Source organism: Neoarius graeffei, chromosome 7 (assembly GCF_027579695.1).
Source record: "Neoarius graeffei isolate fNeoGra1 chromosome 7, fNeoGra1.pri, whole genome shotgun sequence".
Taxonomy (NCBI): Eukaryota; Metazoa; Chordata; class Actinopteri; order Siluriformes; family Ariidae; genus Neoarius; species Neoarius graeffei.
In genome coordinates, this window is record NC_083575.1 from 73,340,332 (window position 1) to 73,361,009 (window position 20,678).

The window sequence follows — 20,678 nt, forward strand, 5'->3', positions numbered from 1 at the left end:
TTTACATTGGTGTCTGAGCAAAAAATATGGATTTGAGAAATGGTATTAACATGTCCCAGAGAAAGCCATCAAAAACGAGGAGGTTAAAAATGCTGTGGGACTTTACCATCCAGACTGATAGGGTGCTAGAGCACACAAGACCAGACATTACTCTAGTAAAGAAAAGAGAAAACAAATGCTTCATCTTCGATGTGACTGTACCTGCTGACCATTACATTGAACAGAAAGAAGTTGAGAAGATCAACAGTTACTCCCAACTGAGACTAGAGACAGCAAGACTGTGGAATAAAGAGACAACTATAGTTCTGGTGGTAACTAGAGCCTTAGGGTCCATACCAAAGAAGGTAGATTACTACCTGGAAGAGATAGAAATAACACCAGACATCATCACCTTACTAAAAGGTTGCTCTTCTAGGATCAGCTAACGTCATCAGAAAGGTGCTGTCTGCCTAAGCTTGTGAAGACTTGATGGACACGCATAAGAACGACTTACAGTTTAGGAAGACCTTAACTATGGAAAAACAAGCTTTCAGTAATAATAATAAGAAGAAGTATTTTTATAACAGGTTTTCTTAGTTAAACAATAAAGAACTATTTCAACAAATTTTCCTTTTAAAGGTCTTTATCTTGAGAGCATCTTTACACGGAAATTAATATTTTATTTTAAATAAGCCTTTATTTATCACACATACAGACTTAAGCACAGTGAAATGTCTCCTCTGCATTTAACCCACCTGAAGCAGTGAACACACACAAGTGAGCAATGAGCACACTCACATACCCAGAGCAGTGGGCAGCTATGCTACAGCACCCAGGGAGCAGTTGGGGTTCAGTGCCTTGCTCAATGGCATTTCAGCCCAAGGGAAAACCAAAGCACACCAGAAAAAACCCACGCAGACACAGGGAGAACATGCAAACTCCACACGGAAAGGCCCCCATCGCCCACTGGGCTCAACCCAGAACCTTCTTGCTGTGAGGTGACAGTGCTAACCACTACACCACCATGTCTAACATCATTCAAAGAGTAGATTTTTAAAACAAGAAAATCAATCCATCCATCATCTGGGCAGCACAGTGGTGTAGTAGTTAGTATGGTCGCCTCACAGCAAGAAGGTTCTGGGTTCGATTCCAGCGGCCGGCGAGGGCCTTTCTGTGTGGAGTTTGCATGTTCTCCCCATGTCTGTGTGGGTGTGCTGGGGTTTCCCCCACAATCCAAAGACATGCAGTTAGGTTGACGTGGGGCGGCCTTGGGCTGAGGTGCCCTTGAGCAAGGTATCCGACCCCTAACTGCTCCCCGGGCACTCTGGTGTGGCTGCCCACTGCTCTGGGTGTGTGTGCGTATGTTCACTGCTTCAGATGGGTTAAATGCAGAGGATGAGTTTCACTGTGCTTGAAGTGTGCATGTGACAACAACATGCCCAGGACTGTCTGCAGTTTGCGTACCAGGCAGGTGTTGGTGTGGAAGACGCCATCCTCTACCTGCTACACCGAGCCCACTTGCATCTGGATAAGGGAAATGGCACAGTGAGGATCCTCTTCTTGGACTTCTCGAGTGCCTTCAACACCATCCAGCCCCTTTTGCTTCAGGACAAACTGAACAGGATGCGAGTGGACCCCTGCCTGGCCACCTGGATCTCCAGCTACCTCACTGACAGGCCGCAGTATGTCAGGCTGAAGGACATCACATCTGACACTGTGATTAGCAGCACCGGAGCACCCCAGGGCACGGTGCTGGCCCCTCTTCTCTTCACCCTGTACACCGTGGACTTCTGCTACAACTCGGAGCTGTGTCACATTCAGAAGTTTGCCAATGACACAGCCATCATTGGGTGTACCAGTGACGACAGAGAGGAGGAGTATAGGAGCCTGGTGAGGGACTTTGCTGTGTGGTGCAACAGGAACCATCTGCAGCTCAACACCTAGAAGACCAAGGAGCTGGTCATTGACTTTGGGAGGTCCAGACCAAGGTCACAACCAATTCTGATCGAGGGAGTCGAGGTGGAGGCTGTGGATTCCTACAAGTACCTCGGGCTGTGGCTGGACAGCAAGCTGGACTGGACTTGCAACACCAATCACTTATACAGGAAGGGACAGAGCAGGCTATACTTCCTTAGGAGGCTGCGGTCCTTTAACATCTGCAGGAAACTCTTGTGGATGTTCTATCAGTCTGTGGTCTCCAGTGTCCTGTTTTACACCGTGGTGTGCTGGGGGGGGGGGGGGGGGTAGCACATCCAAGAAGGACACATCCAGGCTGGACAAACTGATCAGGCAGGCCAGCTCTGTGGTCAGCATGAAGCTGGACTCTATGGTGATGGTGGCAGAGAAGAGGTCTATGGACAAACTATTGATCATCATGGACAATGCCAGTCACCCTCTGCACACCATCATCAGCAACCAGAGGAGCCTGTTCAGTGACAGAATGCTCCTTCCCAAGTGCAGGACGAACAGACTCAAAAACTCCTTTGTCCCTCACACCATCAGACTGTACAACTCCTCTCTGGGGGGGGGTAACAGGAGGACAGAGGACGAGAAGGAGCAGTAGCCTAGCCTAACAATAAGCAATACTGGATAATGTGCAATATAATGTGCAGTATAAAATGCAATATCTCTCCTGCTGCCCCCCTTTTCCCTTTTTCCCCCTCCTCTTTCTCCCCCTTCCTCTCTTCCCCATATCTTATTCTCTTTATATTTGTATATGTAAATACTTAATGTATTTTAATTTAGGCGGCACGGTGGTGTAGTGGTTAGCGCTGTCGCCTCACAGCAAGAAGGTCCGGGTTCGAGCCCCGTGGCCGGCGAGGGCCTTTCTGTGCGGAGTTTGCATGTTCTCCCCGTGTCCGCGTGGGTTTCCTCCGGGTGCTCCGGTTTCCCCCACAGTCCAAAGACATGCAGGTTAGGTTAACTGGTGACTCTAAATTGACCGTAGGTGTGAGTGTGAGTGTGAATGGTTGTCTGTGTCTATGTGTCAGCCCTGTGATGACCTGGCGACTTATCCAGGGTGTACCCCGCCTTTCGCCCATAGTCAGCTGGGATAGGCTCCAGCTTGCCTGCGACCTTGTAGAAGGATAAAGCGGCTAGAGATAATGAGATGAGATGAGATTTTAATTTATCTATAAGTTTTTCTCAATTTCTTTTTTCTATTTATCTGTAATGATGCTGCTGGAATCTTAATTTCCCTGAGGGAACCCTCCCAAAGGGTAAAGTTTTATCTAATCTAATCTAATCTAATCTAATCTAATCTAATCTAATCTAATCTAATCTAATCTAAAGGTTTCTTCTTCTTCATCTGTAGCCGCTTATCCTGTTCTACAGGGTCGCAGGCAAGCTGGATTCTATCCCAGCTGACTATGGGTGAGAGCCGGGGTACACCCTGGACAAGTCGCCAGGTTATGACACAGAGACAAACAACCATTCACACTCACGGTCCATTTAGAGCCACCAATTAACCTAACCTGCATGTCTTTGGACTGCAGGGAAAACCAGAGCACCCAGAGAAAACCCATGCAGACATGGGGAGAACATGCAAACTCCAAACTCCCCCATCGGCCACTGGGCTTGAACCCAGAACCTTCTTGCTGTGAGGTGACAGTGCTAACCACTACACCACCGTGTCTAACATCATCCAAAGAGTACTTTTTTGGCTTTATAAAATAAGAAAATTGACACGCTTAATTAGACAAGGCCTCATCTCATCATCTCTAGCCACTTTATCCTGTTCTACAGGGTCGCAGGCAAGCTGGAGCCTATCCCAGCTGACTACGGGCGAAAGGCAGGGTACACCCTGGACAAGTTGCCAGGTCATCACAGGGCTGACACATAGACACAGACAACAATTCACACTCACATTCACACCTACGGTCAATTTAGAGTCACCAGTTAACCTAACCTGCATGTCTTTGGACTGTGGGGGAAACCGGAGCACCCGGAGGAAACCCACGCGGACAACATGCAAACTCCACACAGAAAGGCCCTCGCCGGCCACGGGGCTCGAACCCGGACCTTCTTACATACCCCTTTTCCACCAAATCAGTTCCAGGGCTGGTTCGAGGCCAGTGCTGGCTGGTGCTGGTTCACAACTCGTTCAACTTGTGAGCCAGCTGAGAACCAGTTTGCTTTTCCATAGCTCGGGGTGCTAAGGGAAGCCACGTCATTACGTCACTGTATACATCAGTTACGTCACTGCGTTTGCATAAACCTTGGCGTGAACATCGAAGCAACAACAACACGGAGAAGAAGAAGCAGCAACAACAACAATAATGGATGACTGCTGCTTTACTGCATCCATGATATCTCGTCGCTTATTTAAAAATGGCGACCTTTCGCGGTCTTACTATTGTTGGTCTTAACAACTCCGCCCCCCCCCGCTGACGTAAGCGGTTCTTTTCTTCTGGCCCAGCAAAGAGCTGGTGCTACCCTGGAACGGGTTTTTCTGGCCCGAGAGCCAGTTCTTTGTCAGTGAAAACAGAAAACCCGGTTCCAAACTAAGCACTGGCCCCAAACCAGCCCCATACATGTCAAGTTATACAGTTTCCCCATATTTTGTACGGGAATTTTTTTTTTTTGGCTAATACGGCGTACACTGATTTTCATACGGGAAAATTATGTTTTGTATCAGAGATTTTTTTTCCGTTACTCCGAGAAAATTTCCTTAGCATCCACCATTTATTTTTTCAAACACGCATGCCCAATGAAACGGAACTATTTTCGATTTATGTGGTTTTACAGTTGCACGTGGTTTTCTCGGTCATTTAAGTACATCGACTCGGACAGCCCAGACTTCTGTGACGGCTGCAGAAGTTAAGTTCTGCCAATTTATTGTGCAACACAACATCCCCCTGACTGTGGCAGACCATTTTTCGCAAATCGCGAAAAAAAATGTTTCCTGATTCAAAGACTGCACAGGTAAGCATTTAAAAAAAAAAAAAAGTTTTTACTCTTTGCATGTAGGAAAGCTTCCTCCATTATGATGATAATTTAGGGAGGCAATACTGGGAGTCACTGTTTATACAACGGCAACTGTAGTTACCCGGCGATTTCTGTTTTTGCTTCCCTAAACATTTTAATTGCTGATATATGTAGACACAGATGACCAACACTTGTTACTACCATCAGTCGTCAGTAAACTGGAAAAGTATTGAATGAAGAGTAACGGTGGTAACGACCGTTGGTAACCTGCCTCTAAAATGTGTAGTAGGGGATGGAAGCAATTTAACAACATCTACGTGTTTGCCGTGCTCTGATTTTCTTTTATTGACCAGGAAAATAATAGATGTATATTGGGGAAAGGTCTTCGATGTAAAAACTGCTTTGGGTGTTGCCAGGTTTCCAATGCTGAAACAACTTTTTACTGCTTTGCTGTGCCTCCCACATAGCAATGCAGATAGTGAGAGGGCTTTTTCATTGGTTAAGAAAATTCATACTGAGTACAGAAAAAATATGGCTGTAGACACATTAACTGCATATCTGCAAATTAAAATGAACTGTGATGAGGAGCTACAACTGCTACCCAAGCAGTGATATTATAGCTATTGCCAAATCTGCAACATTTGTACAACAAAGAACACTCCAAAAAGGAATAAGATTTAAATTCTTGTTATAAATTACTGGGAAGATTTTCATTTTAACTTCATAATTTATTAATATTTTCACTTATCCTTGTTTACATAATATACTTGATGTGGTTCAGTCATCTTTAGTTGGCTCTAACACTGCTTGTGGTGTCAACACTTTTTTTCTCAAATGGAACTTTTTATTAACTTTCATTTACTGTTTGACATGATTATATATAATTTATTACATGTAACCTACTATTTTAATTAACATACTTACTTAGTACTGCTGTTATATTTCAAGTAATTTTCTTTGGTGGAATATAATAATGTAGGTGATGTCAACATTTGTCAAATAGAACTTTGTGTAATTTTTATGAACTATTGAATATTAATAAATTTTATTTGCAAAATTTACATCAATAATTCTGGTATTACTGATACAATGTATATTAAATAAATTTTATAGTTCAGTCATTCTCTCATCTCATCATCTCTAGCCGCTTTATCCTTCTACAGGGTCGCAGGCAAGCTGGAGCCTATCCCAGCTGACTATGGGCGAAAGGCGGGGTACACCCTGGACAAGTCTCCAGGTCATCGCAGGGCTGACACATAGACACAGACAACCATTCACACTCACATTCACACCTACGGTCAATTTAGAGTCACCAGTTAACCTAACCTGCATGTCTTTGGACTGTGGGGGAAACCGGAGCACCCGGAGGAAACCCACGCGGACACGGGGAGAACATGCAAACTCCACACAGAAAGGCCCTCGCCGGCCCCGGGGCTCGAACCCAGGACCTTCTTGCTGTGAGGCGACAGCGCTAACCACTACACCACCGTGCCGCCCCTTCAGTCATTCTCTTCAGTAGATAATTGTTTACTTGACTGTACATGTAGTCCTTTTTAATTCAGTTGTTTCCTCTGGGATCTAAAATTTATTTTTATTCAGTACATGCTTATTTGATCCCTTTAACTTGATGCAGTGTGATAAATATGCCTATTACAATAGGAGTGTATAATGTGGAATAAAACAATCGGTGCTTTAGATTATGCAGTGTGATAAATATGCCTATTACAATAGGAGTGTATAATGTGGAATAAAACAATCGGTGCTTTAGATTATATATTGGAACTTTTTCTCATGTATAAGGGCTCATGGGTGTCTCATCTCATTATCTCTAGCCGCTTTATCCTTCTACAGGGTCACAGGCAAGCTGGAGCCTATCCCAGCTGACTTCGGGCGAAAGGCGGGGTACACCCTGGACAAGTCACCAGGTCATCACAGGGCTGACACATAGACACAGACAACCATTCACACCTACGGTCAATTTAGAGTTAACCTAACCTGCAGGTCTTTGGACTGTGGGGGAAACCGGAGCACCCAGAGGAAACCCACGCGGACACGGGGAGAACATGCAAACTCCAGACAGAAAGGCCCTCGCCAGCCATGGGGTTCGAACCCAGACCTTCTTGCTGTGAGGCGACAGCGCTAACCACTACACCACTGTGCCGCCCCGCTCATGGGTGAATGTAAGGGAAAAGTACAGATTTTGTAAGGGCATGGGTAACTAAAGGTTGACATGTATGCAGCCCTGGAACTGATTTGGTGGAAAAGGGGCAACTGTGAGGTGACAGCGCTAACTACTACACCATTAGACAAGGCCTAATTCGCAGAAATAAATGTAACTTTTTGGGGAAAAAAAACGTCAAACACAGAATATCAGCAATGAGGTGGCAAAGACTGATAGTGATATTTAGTTTATTAATTTTTTTTCTTCACAAAAAAATCTTCCATCTACTGTTTTTTTATGTAGACGTACTTTTTTTTTTTTTTTTACAGTTATACTCAGTCTACATTTCCCATCATAAGCAGCAGTATAAAGAGTTTACTGAAGGTTAGATGTGTATGTATAAAAACATTAGTAATGGAAGTAAGTCACTGTGCGGCTCCTCCCTGCTGCTCCACAGTGAATGGAACATTCCTGTCACTTTGGGGTTTCCCATGAGTCAGCTGAACAACAGACGATACCACTCGCGAACAGCGGTAAGTTACAAATTCAATTTCATCTTGTGAAATATATCATATTATATGTTCAACTACTAAACATGGTAATTAAATCATAGCATCTATTTAAGCAATGTTTTCATTTGTTTTAAGTCCATTCCTGTGTCATGTAGTATTCCCACCACCACCACCCCCCCTTGAGAGAAATTGAGAGTGGATTATTCCAAAATATGGCGGCGGTATCTGTCAGCAAGAAGTGAAACTTTCGCATAAGAGAGTGAATATTTCCTATTAAACGCAGCGTTTCCTGGATGTTGTCGTCGCTTCGACGTTTGCGGCGTTTTACTAGAAAAGATCTTTCGTCTACTTTTTGCAGTCGTCTTTCATTTGACGGCTTTTTTCCTTCTGTATGTGCTCTTGGCTGCTAGCTGACTAGCTGACTAAAAAGGCTCTCCTCGATAAATAGAGCAAAGTGTCATACAGACAGAGGAATACATTAGCGGATAGAACCGGCTTTGCTGCACGTTATTGGGCGATTTGAAGATTAAATCCGCGTCAAACATCAACAGAGACGTATGTTTATTAGTTTTATTTACAACCAAGGGCAGCGCTTCCGTGTTCATTTTACGTCACTGGCTTCCGATTCAAGTCGGATGTTTGTCGATGTGCTCTCTAACCCAAGGAATTTGATTTGCTAGCACCTTGTAAGTATTTGTTTTTCACATATTATTCATACAATACGCTATCTCTAATCAGACAACATTAGATACATGTATTGTTGTGCTTATAGATGATTTATCGGTGCCTGAAAGCCAGGGGTTAAATGACAACAACAACAACAACAACAAGCAGCTTTAGCTTTATTAATATTTCGTGAGGAAATGACATTAAAGTGATGGGGACATAAATATGAATGACAGTGTCAGTATGACAAAAATAATTGTAGCAGCATATATAAGGCATGCAGTAAATTTAATAGGTCTGTAAATAAATCTGGAGGGAAAAGTGCAGTGTAGGAGAGGATTGTCCATGCCTATGTAAAAAGAACTGACAGTAACATGAGCTATTTTGAAAGACAGTAATTATCTATCCCTGGTGGTCTAGTGGTTCGAATCTGGTGTTTTCACTGCCATGCCCTGGATTTGATTCCCAGTCAGGGAACAAAGCTGTTTTATAGGCAGTGGTGGCTCAATGGTTAAGGCTCTGGCTTACCAGCACCGCCAAGCTGTGACTGTTCGGGCCCTTGAGCAAGGCCCTTAACTCTGTCTGTCTGCTCCAGGCGTGCTGTTTCATAGCTGTATCAGCTCTGACCCCAGCTTCCTAACAAGCTTGGATATGTGAAAAAAGAATTTCACTGCACGTGTGTGTGTGTGTGTGAGAGAGAGAGACAAAGGCAGCCTCTTAATATCAGCAAGAACACAAACAAAGGACTAGTGCAATACGTGTGTGTCCATAATATTGAATGAATGCACTTTCAGTGACTGGACTGATTAATCAAAGTCTCTCCATCCAGTTGAAAAAAAAAAGTTTGGACAGATCTCGGAGTTTGCATGTTCTCCTCGTGTCCGCGTGGGTTTCCTCCGGGTGCTCCGGTTTCCCCCACAGTCCAAAGACATGCAGGTTAGGTTAACTGGTGACTCTAAATTGACCGTAGGTGTGAATGTGAGTGTGAATGGTTGTCTGTGTCTATGTGTCAGCCCTGTGATGACCTGGGGACTTGTCCAGGGTGTACCCCGCCTTTCGCCCGTAGTCAGCTGGGATAGGCTCCAGCTTGCCTGCAACCCTGTAGAACAGGATAAAGCGGCTAGAGATGATGAGATGAGATGGACAGATCTCCTTCAGGAACATATTGTTCAATCTGTTATTATGAGGAGTAATATTTGTAACATTGATACCAAGGAAATGTGATCTTTAAAACAAGCACCTTTTTGCTTTATATTTATTATTCAATTGCTTGGCCAGAGCTCAGGTAAATAATTTTATATTTGTTTCGTCAATTCCAGCATAAAAGGTTTTGTAATTATTGTCTAGCAAAGACTTGACCCTGTATTGAAGGGATCCCCAATTCCAGTCCTGAAGGGACCAGAACCCAGCTCAGTTTATTTGGTTCCTTGCTCAAAGACACTTGTTTCACGTTCACATTTATTAATTAGCACATTTTAGAGAAGGGAAGTGATGTCTGTAACATGCCTAAAAACTTGTTGATTAACTGCTGATGCATGCTGAGCTGGTGGAAATTTTTTTCCACTGGCTAAGTGCAAAACACTGGTTTCTAATAGCTAGATTTAGGAAGCCAAAATTGAACATTACTATTCCCAAAACTAAAAGCAGCAATGATCTTGACAAGACAAGCTTGAAAAACTGTAGAAGTAGTTATATGAATGTCTTTGTCTTTTTGTCTGCAATTCTGATTGACAGCTGTACTGGCAAATCAATGGAGAAGCTTCAGGATCTCGGACAATCCGAGTTACAGGATTTGCTGGATAACTCGGAACGGGTTGCGTCAATGGCACTGGAGTCAGATGAGGTGAGATTCTATAGGTTTCAGGTTTCATAATGTGTAAGTATTTTTTGATTGTGTTGTGGTGGTGTGTCGGCCCTTTCTAGCCTCTAGTTTGGTTTTTGGTTTGATGGCATTTGTGATGTGCAGTGAAACACATTGCTTTGGATGAGGACAGCAATTTTCCAGGGCCAGTGGTGATAGTGTATTGAAACAGTGACCCTTCAACATGCTTGCTCACAAAATTTACTCAATACTGATCCTTTAATGGGGTGGTAAAGAAGGAACAGTGTTACTTAAAATAAAAACTGTGGTACCCATGAGTATCTGTGCAATCATTTGTCAGGAACACACACAGTGAATTTGAGTGTAGTAAGGCTACAAGTAAATCACAAAAATTGTATATTCAGTCAACACTTCCCTTCAAGAGCTGTCTGTTGGCGGTGCATTCATGAATCTACCTACTTCTGTTGGTGTAAATTTCCATCAAAAAATGTACCTGAGGGTTACCATGTTCTCCCTGTGACTGTGGGTTTCTTCCCACAGTCCAAAGACATGTGGATTAGGTCAAATGGCTACTCTAAGGCTACGTTTACATTAGACCGTATCTGTCTCGTTTTCTTCGCGGATGCACTGTCCGTTTACATTAAACCCCCTGGAAACGCCGGGAAACGGGAATCCGCCAGCGTCCACGTATTCAATCCAGATCGTGTCAGCTCCGGTGCTGTGTAAACATTCAGAATACGCGAATACGCTGTGCTGAGCTCTAGCTGGCATCGTCATTGGACAACGTCACTGTGACATCCACCTTCCTGATTCGCTGGCGTTGGTCATGTGACGCGACTGCTGAAAAACGGCGTGGACTTCCGCCTTGTATCACCTTTCATTAAAGAGTATGAAAATACTGCAAATACTGATGCAAATACTGCCCATTGTGTAGTTATGATTGTCTTTAGGCTTGCCATCCTTCCACTTGCAAGTAGTAAGTGATATGCGCTGGGATCACACACACAGCGGCTCAGTCCCGAATCGTGGCTTGTTCACTTCACTCGCGCGCTGTGTGAGCTGCGCAGGGCCGGAGTGCGCACCCTCCAGAGGGCACTCGCTGTTCAGGGCGGAGTGATTTGGAGCGCAGGATGCCTGCGGAGCCGAGCGTATCCGTGTATTAGGCTTGCCATCCTTCTACTTGCAAGTGGTGAGCCTTGCGCGGCTTGCCATCCTTCTACTTGCAAGTGGTGAGCCTTGCGCGGCTTGCCATCCTTCTACTTGCAAGTGGTGAGCCTTGCGCATGCCCTAAATGCACTGGGATCATGTTACGCGCCGTCTGAAATGCACTGGGATCATGTTACGCGCCGTCTAAAGTCATGTGATTAGCGTATCCGCGTATTGGCGTTGCTGTGTGCACGGCTAACGGTTTTAGTGTAAACGCGAATCGTTTTAAGAACGTTAATCTGATGATCCGCTGATTTGACGTAATGTAAACGTAGCCTAAATTGCCCTTGGGTGTGAATGTGAATGTTCGCTCGTCTCTGTGTTAGCCCTGCAATAGATTAACGATGTATCCAGGGTGTGCCCTGTCTCTCACCCAAAGTCAGCTGGGATTGGCTCCAGTGACCCTGACGGATACGCAGTACAGATGATGGAATTTATTTTATTGTTGTTGCAACCACTAGGATCCATACAGTGCACCTAGGCTTTCCAAGTGAGGTCATAGTGCAAGAAAACAAGAAAAATGCTGAGTGAGAGGAATCTGTTATAATGTTTTGCTTCTAATTATCTTAAACAAGCACAGATACACAGCTTCAGCACAAGAGAAAAAAGCTTGAAGGTGAACTAGCAGCAAAATAAAAGAAATAAAAATCAAATATTCTTTCCAAAACCAAGTTAAAAACAGACCAAAAGGAAATGACACATCCTCGTACATTGTGGATTGCCATGCCAGTTATCAGAATGGTAGCTAGTTTTCAGGAGCTTGGCAGCGTGTGTCGAAGTGTTCTATGGCTGAACATGAAAAAAGGCTAACCAAGCTTTTGTATGGCTGCGTAGGTTTCCAGATGTATTCTTCACTAATTAACAATTAACTGCCTTAACTGTTGCTTTGTGCATTCGTGTAATTGCTGTCTCTTGATGTGGATCAGCCAGTGGGAGATTAGATCACTTTGCAGGCTTGGGCACATCTAGTTAGATCATGGCACCAGTGTCACTTTCACAGGATGCACAAATTGAAACACAGAGATAACAAAACAAACACTGTATGCCATAATACATCAGTAGACTATGGTGTCCTTACACAAAGCATTAAGATAATATATAATTTGACATGGATTTACATGAAATGCCCCCCCCCCCCCCCCCCCCCCCCCCCCAATATGTGGGAAATTTGCTTCATTAGGAAATATGTTCTCTATCCAAAGAATGGACAGTTATGTTTGGCTTTTTCTCTCTTCACAGATCCAGAACATTCAGCTGGAAAGGGAAATGGCTCTGGCTTCCAATCGCAGCCTGGCTGAACAGAACCTCGATATGAAACCGCAGCTGGAGAGAGAGAGAGAACGGCTGGTGCTGAAATATAATGAATTGGAGGAAGTGAGGGAGCGATACAAACAGCACTGTGCTCTTCGAGGTAAACACTGGATATACTGAAAACGTAAAGTGTAGATGAGAGATTACAGAAAGAGAAGCAGTAATGAATGGGAACGTGTCAAACCCTGTGTCCGAAATCACTCTCTACTCACTATATAGGGCACTATATAGTGACAACGCCATTTTGTAGTGCTGTCCGAAACCTTAGTAAGGATTATTTATACCCTATATAGTGCACTCAAAGTATCCTACAATGCATCACTAAAAGTAGTGTCCAACTGATGGTCACTAACCAAAGCAATATATCCCATCATGCATTGCGGTCGCGCTGAAAGAAATCAAATTAAAAGTCTCATTTGATTTAATAAAAGGCAGTGGCAAAGAAGAAAGTATTCAGCCTTGATTTAAAAAAAAAAAACTGAAAGATGCAGGTACTTTGTATTTTATTAATGTGGGAAATGCGCTCAGTATAATATGGATTTTTATCACAAAAACACATGCATGTATTTTATTATTTTGAAAACCCACCAGCCGACTGATCTGGCACGTTTTAATTGTGCAACAGTAATGATGTAAATACCAGCGCGACAGACTAGTGTCCGAAAGCGTTTTTTCATTTTACCAATTAGCCCACTATATAGTCCTCTATATAATAATTCGCTATATAGGGAGTAGTGAGCGATTTCGGACACGGAGAGAAAAGTTTGTTTCATTCATTGTGCATCCAGGGTTGGCTGAAGACGTGTTGGTTAAGGGATGCAACATCAAAGAAGAAAATGTTACAGATTACCAGCAGTGTTTGAAAATGTCAAGGATTTGACACAGCACATGCACAGATACAGACTGCTACATAAGCGTATTTATATTAATGATGCTGTTTCACAGCTCCAGGTTCCCAGTTCAATTTTGAACTCCGGTTTCTCACAGTGCAACGTTTCACATGCTCTCTCTGTGTTTGCATGGGTTAACTCCAGGCTCTCCAGAGTCTGCTTACCTCCCCAAAACATGAATCAACAACTCTAATGTTCCCCTAGGTGTGTGTGTGTGTGTGTGTGTGTGTATACACACGTGTGCATAATGCCCTGTGATTTAACTGACATCCCATCCAGGGTGTATTCCTGTCTCACACGCAGTGTTCTTGGTATAAGCTGTGTATCCACTTCTAAGCTTATAAAAGCAGTTACTAAAGATGAATAAATAGGAACTGTACGTTTTCAAACAACACCATGAGATAAATTATCTTTAAGGAAGGTATAATCAAAGTAAGTCTTAATGAACGTAATGTTTGTCGCACAGCAAATTGTCCAAGTAGGTTTGATGTGCTGTGTATGTATATATTTGGTAGTCTGCAGCCCAGACCTCCAGTTTGCATACTAATTAAACTGTTACTCCTTCTTGTGGAAATGTAAGAATAAGATGGACTACTTAATAGGAACCAACAGTAAAGATAGGAGAACTGGTTTTAAAACTTGAAAGGTCATGTGTGCAAAGAGATAAAGCAACAGCTTCTATTATTAAAACTCTTCTCAGTAAGATGAAAAGAAATTACTGTGCACCTCCGCTGCTAGCACTTGGACTAAAATTAGGTGGCGTTGGCATGTGATGGTGTTATGAGGTTTCTCCTAGAGGTGTTATACTGGGAATGTAATTCAAGGGAATCCTATTCGGATCTGAAATTTAAGCATGCTGTTATGAAAATCAGTTGTCTTGAAAAACAGTACATTGTTAACCGCCGACAAAATTACTGTTATTGTTTATTAATTGGGCGAAAATACTACTTTTCTTTATAAATAATATTTTACAATAACTGCAGCTTGGCTAGTGACGTAACTAATCAGAAACTTTGTAGCACGGGTGATTTCCTTATCATCCACACTTGTCATGTGTTTGTAAAGCGTTAATTTCCCACCAGTCCAGCAATATGTTGCTCAGCAAGACTGTCCTGTTTGTTCTCATAAGTCATGCAGACCTTATTTTTATCCTCTTGTATTCTTACTTGCGTCACCTTGTTGAGGGAGTCATGTTAGAATGTGGACAGGCTTAATTTTTTCATTTATTCCATTCCTGTAGTGACTTGATTGAGAACACACGCTCCTTATATGCTCATGATTTTCTTTTCCCCCCACATCCGTGTCGAGTGGAACATTAAGTACTCGGCAGTACTGCATACCAGAATGTGCCCCCCCCCCCCCCCCCCCCCATCAAGAAGTGTTTTTTTTTATATTAGTTCTGCATATTAAACGTTTTCATTGTGAATGCTAATATGCTTATTACTACTATACACTCTGGCCACTTTATTAGGAACACTGCACTAATAGTGGACCATCCCCACTTTAATTTCAGAAGAGTCTCAGTTCTTTGTGGCATGGAATATTTCTTTGAGAGAGAGTTGACATTTTGGTGCAGATTTGTCAGCTATGACTTCATGAATTTCCACCTCTCCTACATCCCAAAGGTGATCTTTTGGATTAGTGACTGGGGCAACTGTTGAAGCACACTGAACTCATTGTCATGTTCATGGAATTAGTTTGAGACAACTTGCCTTTTGTGACGTTATGTGCACATTTTCATGCTGGAAGTAGCCGTTATAAGATTGTTAAATTGTAGACCAATGGGAGCACTTGGTCAGCAACAACACACTCGGACTGTGACCTTCAAATGATGTTTGAGTGGAATTAAGGGACCCAGTGGGTGCCAAGAAACAAAAAATGTCCACACCATTAGACTTCCACCACCAGCCCAAACTGTTGACACAAGGCAGTGTCAACAGTGACACAAGTTCCAGTGATTCATAATGCTTACACCAAATTCTAACCCTACCATCTCTTTTGCTCCTCACCATGCCCTCAATTTTTTGGGACAATTTATCCTAAATATATACTTGTTTTGATTTATATTGTTTTCTTAAATAGATGTGTAAATATTGATGTAATTTTTGTTAAACTGCTTTGTCATTGTGAAATAAAGCTAAACTCAGATACATACATTAGTGCCATCACTTGTTGTGCTATTAAAGGAGAACTGAAGGCAAATTTTTTTTAATCAAAATTCTATTTATCTCATTTTATTAAATATAGGAATGCATTTTTGATGGCTATTTTGTCACTGCTATAGCAAGTTATGAGTCTTTGAAATATGCTATGTAATATCAGTCCATATGTCAAAGCAATGGTCGTAAACGAGATTCGTTGAGACCTGTGCGAGACATCGTAGGACGGAAGTAAAACGTACAGCAGAAATCAAACGCTACGTTCACACTGCAAGGCTTAATGCTCAATTCCGATTTTTTTGTGAAATCCGATTTTTTTGTGAGGTCGTTCACATTAACAAATATATGCGACTTGTATGTGATCCTCAGTATGAACGAAAAGCAACCTAAAAGTGTTCCGCATGCGCATTGCAGGATACGACGACGTCACACGCAGTGAGCATGGCCAGTGTTTACGGAAGTAAAACCGCCCGGTTGCGGTATGACCCATCCAATCTAGCTTGAATAGCTGCATCCCCCCAAATGGAAATCAGCTCCCTAACCTCTGTGTCCTTCCATTGAGAAGATTCAGAACCTTCAGAGCCCGAAACGTCCCTCGCATTGATGTCATGCACCATGTTGTTGTAACTTTTTTTGAGAGACCCGCCGCCTACTTCAGCGCAGAATAGTGACGTTTGTGGCTTGTTGATGACGTGTAAGTCGGATGAATGCGACCTGGCGGTTCAGACTGAAGTCTGAGAAGATTCAGAACCTTCAGAGCCCGAAACGTCCCTCGCATTGATGTCATGCGCCATGTTGTTGTAACTTTTTTTGAGAGACCCGCCGCCTACTTCAGCGCAGAATAGTGACGTTTGTGGCTTGTTGATGACGTGTAAGTCGGATGAATGCGACCTGGCGGTTCAGACTGAAGTCGCATATGAAAAGAGCGGATAGGAATCAGAATTAGGACCACATATCCAAACGGCCTGGGTCGGATTTGAAAAAATCAGATCTGTGTCGTTCATATTGTCAATAAAAGATCGGATACAGGTCACATATGGACGAAAAGATCGGATTTGAGTCACTTCAGCCTGCAGTGTGAACGTAGCCAAAGTGACCAACATCTGCCAACTTTGTCAAAAGACATGTGCGCCCTCTTTCGAATGCTGATGTAATCAAGCCGGAAGTTGTTTTGATAGCAATCAGGAAAGTTTGAAAAAAGTAGGCAGGAGTCGTCATTTTAAACTCGTTTTTGTGCAATGTTTCGTTTAGAAAACAGTTTTCAAAATGGTGGCACTGACACCTGGCTGACACTTGACGTTTCAAAGTCTCGCACAAGTCTCGTGAAGATCGCGCAGATAAGTGATGCCTGCCATGGACCAAACAAACTAAATTCAACATGGCTCAAAACTGAGTAGACCGATAAGTCTAATATTTAATTGCAATTAGTTGCCAATACGAGTCACGATATATAAGGTTACTAAAACCGAAAACGTAATTGAATAACACGTTAATTAAGAAATAAAGCAAGTTTAAAAATGACTTCAGTTCCCCTTTAAAGTCAGAATCATTTGTTGTTCTACAGCTGTGTGTTTTATACCAATACCTCAGGTTCATTTTTAGGGATTCTCAGTCAAAGTCTATTGGGATTGTGCTGGCATTTTTGCACTCAACATGAATCTGTTAGTAAATGGCTCAGTAGTTATCTGCTGGGTGTTAGTATGTGATGGTGCAGAGTAAAACACAAGAATCTTCCATTTATAGGGTCTTGGGACTGGGATTTGAGAACGGCTGCTCTATTTGCTGTATTGATTTTGTTACTGTGGTCTAGCTGATCTATATCACATAGCGACAAAAGCCCCTTTTGAGGAGATGTAAAGAAGCAGTTTGCTGTATGCAAGGTTAATTGCAATTAAAACGCTCTCAGTTCCCTGTTAAAGTAGGGGTTCATTCACTCTCTCGCAGCCTCGCTGTTCTCTTTCTCCATCTAACACGACTTTTCTTTCTCTAGATGGGATTATGGGACAGGTGTCTCCTGAGGGGTTGTTATCTCGTCTACAGGCAGAGGGCGCCAACACAGAGGCAGAGTCAGAGGTAAGGGGCTATTCAAGGATGTGCTAATTATATTAAAATGTCTTTACCTGTACAAACAATTGTCACTTCGTTCCACGTTTAGATGTCAGAATTCTCATTGTCTTTCATTAATTCGCTTGCTTTCACACACCAAGTGTTGTCTCAATATCACTGTTGCTCTCTCGCAGGTTCTAGCTGATGAGTTTCTAGAGGGTTCCTTGTTGCTAGACTCCTTCCTTGAGCGCTTCCACTCTCTTCGCTGCCTCGCTCACAGAAGACGTGTGTGCATTGAGAAACTGCAAGAGATTCTGCGCCAGAAGAACCAAGGAGCCGGGGAGTCGGGCATGACATCAGAGCCGTGCTCCAATTCAGAGGCCATCTCAGTGTCCCCGTGGCAACAACCCCAGCAACAGCAACAGCAGAAACCCAGCGTGAGCTCCAACCCACCCAACTGTGCCCTGCAGTACCCTTCATACCCTGTTTCTCCTCCTAGCCAGCCCTGTTCAGCCTCTACAGCTGCCCCCTCCAACCCCTCTGGTGCTTTTCAGCCCTACTCAAGCCAGGCTGTGGCTTTTACTCCATCCTCAGGCTACCCCAGTGCCCAGCTTGCCTTTGCCCCATCCACATGCCCATACCCCACCCAACCTGCCTTTCCAGCTCCCCAAGGTCCTCCTTTTGGGCAGTTTGGCCCTAGTAATGCACCCTACCCCAGCCCATACCCTTATGGAGGTTATAGTTACCCCGTGGGCTCCCATATGCCCCCTTCTCAGTCACCTACAGGTAGGCCGCTTTATAGGCCAGGGTTTGGTGTACCACAGCCGTACTCCTGAACCACAGTGTCTCTCTCTCTCTCTCTCTCTCTCTCTCTGTGTGTCTCTTAATCCCTCATCTCTGTTCTGTCTCTTTCTTCTTTCCTCTTTTGCCTCCAACTGACATTGAGATTTGTGGTTTGCATATCCCCAAATTTTCTCTTCCTGTTTGAGGCTTGCACAAAATGTTTGACATCTGGGTTACCATGTATTTTTCCCCCTCTGACACCTCAGTGAAAGACTTGCTCCAAAAACCTGTCAGAGACCAAAATGGACATCAGTCAACTTTGGACTTGGTTCAGTTCCTGACTGTTCTAGCATGTTTCCAGATCTGAGATTTCAAATTGTTGATTGTGTTTGATTGAATTTGCCATTATGTTTTAATTTAATTTAATGGAATTGTGTTGCTGTTTGGCCTCATAAGGCTATGGTCTATCATTCAGAATCGCATCATTTTATTTAACTAGTAATGAGAAGCGTCACACTACTTAATCATAAGAATAAGTCATCACCGAGCCGCTTTCTGGTTTGCATAGCCACTTTTTTTTTTTTAAATATATATATGTATAACCCCCCCCCCCCCCCCCCCCCCCCACCCCACCCCACCCCACACACACACACACACACACACAAGAAAATAACACCACTACCGTTCTCTGAAGACACAAAATTAGTTTACAAATTGTCTGTCTACATGTTTAACACCACATTTTCAGTCACTTTTATTTGGGTGAATTATTTGACCCCTGAATCATATTGCCTGTACCTTGTTATGAGAGGAGTCCATACTGTATTTAATGCAACAGTGCACCTGCTCTGTCGCTCCCCCTGCCCCCCACAATCTATCTCCTTGCCTGCTGAAAAGACTTTTTTTTTTTTTTTGTCCCTTCTGCCTCACTTTTTCTTAACCTTTCTCTTTTATTTCCTTTTTTTTCCGTTTTATTTTGTTCACACCTCCCTTGCTCCATGTACAGCTTGTTGACTGAGAACATTGAAAATTACCTGAAGGGACTGTTTTAAATACTCTAGTGAAGACTGTTTTGATTTGTATAAACAGATATCAATAATGGTAAATAATATAACAAGGGGAATATAATATAAACATATCTTTATCTGCTATAGCACAGTATATGGTGTGGCTTTTGAGGCAAAGGGAACCATAACAGCACAGTGAGCATGCGAGGGAGTTTGAGCTACAGTACATAACCTCCTTTTGTAGGTTACATACAGCATTCCGTAACCAGCTTGACACCGAAAATGCTTTAAAATGAAGATTACGCAGACAAGATAACCTCGTAAGCCCATTTTTGTCTATTACAGTTGTTTGTAAGGGCTTAATTAATGCAGTTATAAGTGTTATGAATGACCGACTAAAGTTCTAGTTTATCTGTAAATGAATGCTGTATGTATCTATGGAGGTTGTATGTAGTCCCCTGCAGCAGCCCCACATTTTGGAGTGTTTATCTTCTATGTGTTGACTGGTAGGATGATTGTTTTGAATCACATTTGCACTCCACAATAACAGCTTCCGTCCCTACGGTAAAAGGGCCTGGGGGTGAGTCTGCGAACCGTCAGCTTTAGAAAAGATGCTCGGGGTCAACTTTTAAATTTTATTTTGTCAATCATTATTTTTAACTTACAAGAAATCAAAAGAAAGAAAGAAAGACCTAGAGGCATCCCCAATCAAACCTCGGGTGGCTTTAATGAACTCAGTAAATAAGACTCAGGTTCGGAGCAACACCCTGTCATCTATGGCCCGTCCTCAGGACCTGAAATGAGGGAGAAAGCTGGCATGAAATAATGGAGGGGAAACTGGGTGTTTTAGTCGCACACTGTGATGTGCAGCATTAGAGGAAAGGCATTCTGTGGGATTGATGGTGATGACTGTAGCCTGTTGTGTATTATTTTTATTTTTATTTCCTTTGGTGTGGATATTAAACACTGAAGTTGATCTATGAAAGCTGTCGTCTGCATTATTTTCACGCTTGAGCTTCTAATTTCTTGGAAAAGGAGTTGTATTACTGGTTTTATCCTTGTTCATCGTTTTTTTTTTTTAATTTTTTTTTTTTTTAGAATTTTTAAAACAAACATTTAAATATAATGAATCTTAAATACAGTTTGTACATTGGGTGTTTGAGCTTTAGAGGCTTGTTTGTTGAATTTAATTAGGCAGCGCATAACAGGC

At 42.9% G+C, this 20,678-nt stretch overlaps 1 protein-coding gene across 1 annotated transcript; it reads left to right on the forward strand.

Moving 5' to 3' along the window:
* The first annotated feature begins 7,791 nt into the window (after positions 1 to 7,791).
* On the forward strand, positions 7,792 to 20,453 carry vps37c (VPS37C subunit of ESCRT-I). The gene is made up of 5 exons (XM_060926390.1): positions 7,792 to 8,264; positions 9,979 to 10,087; positions 12,512 to 12,683; positions 17,623 to 17,705; positions 17,873 to 20,453. The coding sequence occupies exons 2-5, from the start codon at positions 9,995 to 9,997 to the stop codon at positions 18,512 to 18,514; spliced, it is 990 nt and encodes a 329-aa protein (XP_060782373.1). The 5' UTR covers positions 7,792 to 8,264; positions 9,979 to 9,994; the 3' UTR covers positions 18,515 to 20,453.
* The last annotated feature ends 225 nt before the right edge of the window (positions 20,454 to 20,678 follow it).

Bases quoted from the DNA above. Each gene is read 5' to 3' on its own strand.
- vps37c (XM_060926390.1), top strand. From the start codon at position 9,995: ATGGAGAAGCTTCAGGATCTCGGACAATCCGAGTTACAGGATTTGCTG. The intron at 12,684-17,622 runs GTAAACACTGGA...TTCTTTCTCTAG, and splicing joins ACAGCACTGTGCTCTTCGAG to ATGGGATTATGGGACAGGTG. The intron at 17,706-17,872 runs GTAAGGGGCTAT...GCTCTCTCGCAG, and splicing joins ACACAGAGGCAGAGTCAGAG to GTTCTAGCTGATGAGTTTCT.